The 5,302-nt window shown below is 43.9% G+C and overlaps 1 protein-coding gene across 1 annotated transcript in view; it reads right to left on the bottom strand.

Moving 5' to 3' along the window:
- CUNH2orf78 (chromosome unknown C2orf78 homolog) overlaps positions 1 to 2,544 on the bottom strand; it is a 5,862-nt gene extending 3,318 nt beyond the window's left edge. The window contains exons 1-2 of the mRNA XM_050127314.1: positions 2,538 to 2,544; positions 183 to 1,034 (exon numbers count right to left, since the gene is read on the bottom strand). Coding sequence (XP_049983271.1) covers positions 183 to 1,034; positions 2,538 to 2,544 — 859 coding nt within the window. The remainder of the gene's footprint in view (positions 1 to 182; positions 1,035 to 2,537) is intronic.
- Between the last annotated feature and the right edge of the window lie 2,758 nt (positions 2,545 to 5,302).

Raw genomic sequence — 5,302 nt, 5'->3', positions numbered from 1 at the left:
CTCATTGCCCTGCATTCTCTCATTATAGAGACTGAAGACTGCAATGATGAGCCCGAGGCAAACCTAACCTATCAGAACTCACATTCTCCCTTTGTATGGACTGTCCACTACTGAGAGGTAGAGTTGTGCCCTCTTTGTTTGAGGGTTGATCTCACTCCTTCCCCTCCTGGCTCTGTTCTCACCTTGAAGGCTGCTGTCCAGCATGGCTTGAACAGATGTGGGATAGTAGAAGGCAGAGGTGGAGAAAGGTGTTTGAACTTTCATTGAATGAAACTCCTTTAGCATCATCACCATCTCTGGTTGCAGGGAGGAGGCCTGAGTTCCAGAGTAGGACACAAGGCGATAGGCCTGCAGGCATTGCCCGAGTTCTCCAGCTGTCAGAGGGCCCAGGCTGTTGAGGCTGTAGTAATAGAGCTGGCTGCCATTCTGGTAGGAAGGTGCCAGGTTGTATCCTTGATTTGGCACCTCTGATGGTGTGGCCTGGACGAGGCTGGCAGAGAGTGTCGGATAAAGAGGGACTAAGGCATTGGGATCTAGAATGTTATCACACTGGGCTGTCATAGCCAGGGAGGAGAGTGTGGTATTCTGGTCAATGATAGTTACAGTGAAGTCCTGGAATGCAGTTTCTCTCCTGGCAGAGCTTCCTGTGAGATCACACTGGAGAACACCTGCATAGGGGAGTGCCAGGGTGGAGATCTGGTTCTGGTCGCTCAGTGCAGTCAACATGGTCGTGCCAGCTCGCTGGTAAAGGGAGGCACTGTCCATGAGCTGCTGGCAACAAGTGCTGGAGTCTGATGGCAGGAGCCATGCTGAGCTCGCGGCTGGGGTGGAGACCCCGTAGAAGTTGCACACACTTCCTGCTGAGGGTGTGGCATTCCTCAGCACTGGCACAGAGGGCTGCAGAGCACTTTCTGTCCCAGTGAAAGGTGCACTTTGACAGTTTTCTGTAGGAAACAAGAGGACAGTGGGAAAATGGTGAGATGGAAGCTTTCTCGCTTCCTGTGAGGAGCTGTGCTGTCTCCAGGTTGTACTGTCTGGGGGAGTCTAACACTTATGTCCCCTCACATATCCCAAACAAATGGGTTCAGAATGATTCTTGTTACTATATAGGATGGCACTCATTTGATGAGCTGCCTGTTCTTCCTGTGTGGAACTGTAATTCCTAGTTGATCTGCTTTAGGCCTCACTGTGCTCTAGACACCACTGTTCTTTCCCCTGCTTTGTCTTGCTCTACTACCTGCTGCGACACCGCCTTACAACTGTGTCCTAGAACAGAAGTGTTTGGAGGTAGGAGAACCTTAGACAGCTTCTCATGGCCGTATCTTTACCCTATTCTGTGCAGATTTTACTCTGAGTAGACACAGGGTCTCATTCTGGTCTTGAAATCACACAGATAGGCCTGCTTCTCCCTCCAGAGTTCTGGCACCATAGGCATTTGCCATGTCCACCAGGCTTGTCTCTACTCTGAGCTTTTTACGTAAATGATATATCAGGAATTTCATATATAAGTACTATATTTAGGTAATTATATGTTCCTCCCCTAACTCCTCCTGTTTCCCTCTACTTCTTGTATAAGTCATGACGTCTTATTTTTGTATAACCATTGAGTACGTATGCATATATGACTACACAAATAAAGCCTGGTGATAACATTTCACGTTGCTTGCCAATGTTTCATGTGACATCTTAAGGATACTAATGTAGTATGGGGTTCCTCTCTGAACTAGATTGTTTCTTGGGGCTGGAGAGATGGCTCAGAGGTTAAGAAAGAACACTGACTGCTCTTCCAGGGGTCCTGAGTTCAATTCCCAGCAACCACATGGTGGCTCACAACCATCTGTAATGAGATCTGGTGCCCTCTTCTGGCCTGCAGGCATACATGGGGCTGAACACTGTATACATAGTAAATAAATAAATTAAAAAAAGATTGTTTTTTAATTTAATAGTTGGTTAAGTGGTTCTTAAATGATCAGTTCCTCAGTAACTGTTAATCTCTTCTAACTCTTCTAGTGGGCATCCTTGTGAGAATCCCCTCCACCCCATGTGTCAGTTCTTGTCCAGAGAACAACTGACCGTGGAGTACCCAGCCCCTGTTGCTATCATCCAGCACAACAGTGCACATAAGATGTTGGGAATGCTCTGGAGGATGGGCTGGGTAGATGTTAAGAGCCAGAGACCAGAGTGGGATGTTGTTTACTGTATTCGATAGGGAACCTTACCTAGACTAATCTCAGCAGTGTGGGTGCCTAAAAATGGCTTGGAATATGATGCTATCTTGTGCCTTTAGATTTAAAATCTCTAGCTGTCTGTAACATTCAATTCCCAACTACCTTCATGTACCTCTACAGCCATCTGTGCAGTTTATCTTTTTTATTTCTGTTTTCTAATGCCTGGTAAGAACCAAAGCTGACTGTGACATTCAACGGGAGATATCTATATCAACATGAATAGTGTGCCCATTAAACAAAGATTTAAAAGCATAGTGAAAGTAATCGGAGAAGTGATTGAAAGAAACATTTTAAAGTTTCTTTTCTTACCTGACATGGTCAAGGGGAGAGGGTCAACAATCCACAGTACAATGGAGCAAGGTTATCCTTGTCTGATCAGCTGACCTCAGTGGCAAGTGTGTCCAGTATCAGTCAGCACTTACTGGTCATTGGTCACAGGTGACCTGTGGTGATCCAAATTTGTTTACAGGCATCACCACGGAAACACCAAGATTCTACCAGGTGCTGGTAGGGTAGGAGGGAGAATGATGTCATAAATAGGCAGCAGCCAATGGAGATGTCTGATTCCTAGCTAAAAGATGGGATTGGATAGAGCAGATGCCAGAAGACCAACAGCAGTCATGAAGGCTGAAATTGGGCTAATGAAAGGAGGAAATTATGGTACAGAAATCCTGCTTCCCATAGTTTAGCCTAGGCTATCATGGCAGTGCTTCTTCTAAGGTTCACTGATGAAGCTGTGCATGATGTGCATATGATGTATCACATTCTAACAGAATGTGCCCCATCAGCCTACCCTGTCCATACAGTTAGTAGCCTCAGGCAGGAAGGAGAGGAACACCTAGGTTGAGGGAACTCAGGTGGGAAACCATTTCAGCTGATCTGCTTTATGAGCTATCTATTAGGGTCCGAGAGAAGTCCCATAAAGGACCACCTGTCATGTATGCAGTCAGCAAGTTATTAAAAAACTGCCAACAGGGGCTGGAGAGATGGCTCAGCAGTTAAGAGCACTGACTAGTCTTCCAAAGGTCCTGAATTCAATTCCCAGCAACCACATGGTGGCTCACAACCACCTATAAGGAGATCTGGTGCCCTCTTCTGGCCTACAGGCAAGACACTGCATAAATAATAAATAAATAAATAAATAAATAAATCAATCAATCTTTAAAAAAAAACCCCAACTGCCAACATGTTGGGGTGGCAAATGGCAATCCCTAGAGAAGCTCACACACATCTTTTATACAGGGTTAGGGAATTCTAGAGAGGAGAGGTTATTTTGGGGGTTGATTGGTGGTATAAACCAAACTTTCATAGGATTGGCAGGTGGCTCTAGGAACTTTGCAACACCAGGGTAGGGAAAGCTATCTTTAGCTAGCAGGAAGCTGTGGGGCATCTCCTGAGCTAGCAGAAGGCTGTGGGGTCCCTGGTGACTGGTTGCTCCTGAGTTGTGTTTTTTCCAAGAACTGCTTGCTCAACTCCAGCCAGTTCCAGTCAACCAAAACAAAGGCCTGGCCCCTGACAGGGGTTATTAGAAACCTGTCATGCCTGTGGTCTGGCTCCCTGGCCCTCTCATTCTCCCTTGAGTAGTATTTTAAATCCTTGAGATGCTTTTCTTCTAAATTTATAGGCTTGTATTGTTGGTTAGGACCACTAGTTGGACCTTAGAGATCTGCTCCTTTATAAATGTGACTAGGGCGTTAATGATGCAAGGTTCATAGGTTAAGGCCAACATTAAGTGGATCAAAGGCCCAGCCAGTGATGACAGGAGAGTAATTAACCAGGGTGACCAAGTGAATAAAGATTCATATCATAGCTTCTTCTTTTCTTTATTAAGAATTTTTTTATTGATTTTTATTGAGCTCACCTAGGCCAAGGCAGTTTCTTTATTCATTAACCAGTGAAAGCAACACACAAACAGAAGGAACTCCTACACTATTTTCCCTTTTATGTTTAAACAAAAAGGAAGGATTTCACTTTTTTAGTAGCCACTGTAACTTGTTTTTTTACATTTTTTATTGATATTTATTGAGCTCTACATTTTTCTCTGCTCCCCTCTCTGTTCCTCCCCTTCCCCCTTCAACCCTCCCCAAGGTCCCCATGCTCCCAATTTACTCAGGAGATCTTGTCTTTTTCTACTTTCTACTTCCCATGTAGATTAGATCTATGTAAGTCTCTCTTAGTGTTTTCATTGTTGTCTAAATTCTCTGGGATTGTGATTTGTAGGCTGGCTTTTTTTGCTTTATGTTTTAAAACCACTTACAAGTGAGTACACGTGATAACTGCCTTTCTGTGTCTGGGTTACCTCACTCAAAATAATGTTTTCTAGCTCCATCCATTTTCCTGCAAAATTCAAGATGTCGTTATTTTTTTTCTGCTGTGTAGTACTCCATCATGTAAATGTACCACATTTTCCTTATCCATTCTTCGGTCGAGGGGCATTTAGGTTGTTTCCAGGTTCTGGCTATGACAAACAAAGCTGCTATGAACATAGTTGAGCACATGTCTTTGTGGCACAATTGAGTATCCTTTAGATATATACCCAAAAGTGGTATTACTGGGTCTTGAGGAAGGTTGTGTCCTAATTTTCTGAGAAATTGCCACACTGACATCCAAAGGAGTTGTACCAGCTTGCATTCCCACCAGCAATGCAAAAGTGTTCCCTTTTCCCCACAACCTCTCCAGCATAAGTTGTCATCAGTGTTTTTGATCTTGGCCATTCTTACAGGTGTAAGGTGGATTCTCAGGGTTGTTTTGATTTTCATTTCTCTGATGACTAAGGATGTTGAATATTTCCTTAAGTGTCTTTCAGCCATTTTAGATTCCTCTGTTGAGAGTTCTCTGTTTAGGTCTGTACTCCATTTTTTTTTATTGGATTATGTGATCTTTTGGTGTCCAATTTCTTGAGTTCTTTGTATATATTGGAGATCAGACCTCTGTCTGATTTGGGGTTGGTGAAGATCTTTTCCCATTCTGTAGGCTGTTGTTTTGTCTTGTTGACTCTGTCCTTTGCTTTACAGAAGCTTTTCAGTTTCAGGAGGTCCTATTTATTAATTGTTTCTCTCAGTGTCTGTGCTACT

This window comes from Alexandromys fortis, unplaced genomic scaffold, assembly GCF_014885135.2.
Source record: "Alexandromys fortis isolate MF-2015 unplaced genomic scaffold, M_Fortis_MF-2015_v1.1 scaffold_259, whole genome shotgun sequence".
In the NCBI taxonomy this organism is placed as follows: Eukaryota; Metazoa; Chordata; class Mammalia; order Rodentia; family Cricetidae; genus Alexandromys; species Alexandromys fortis.
This window is presented reverse-complemented; position numbering and strand designations above follow the sequence as displayed.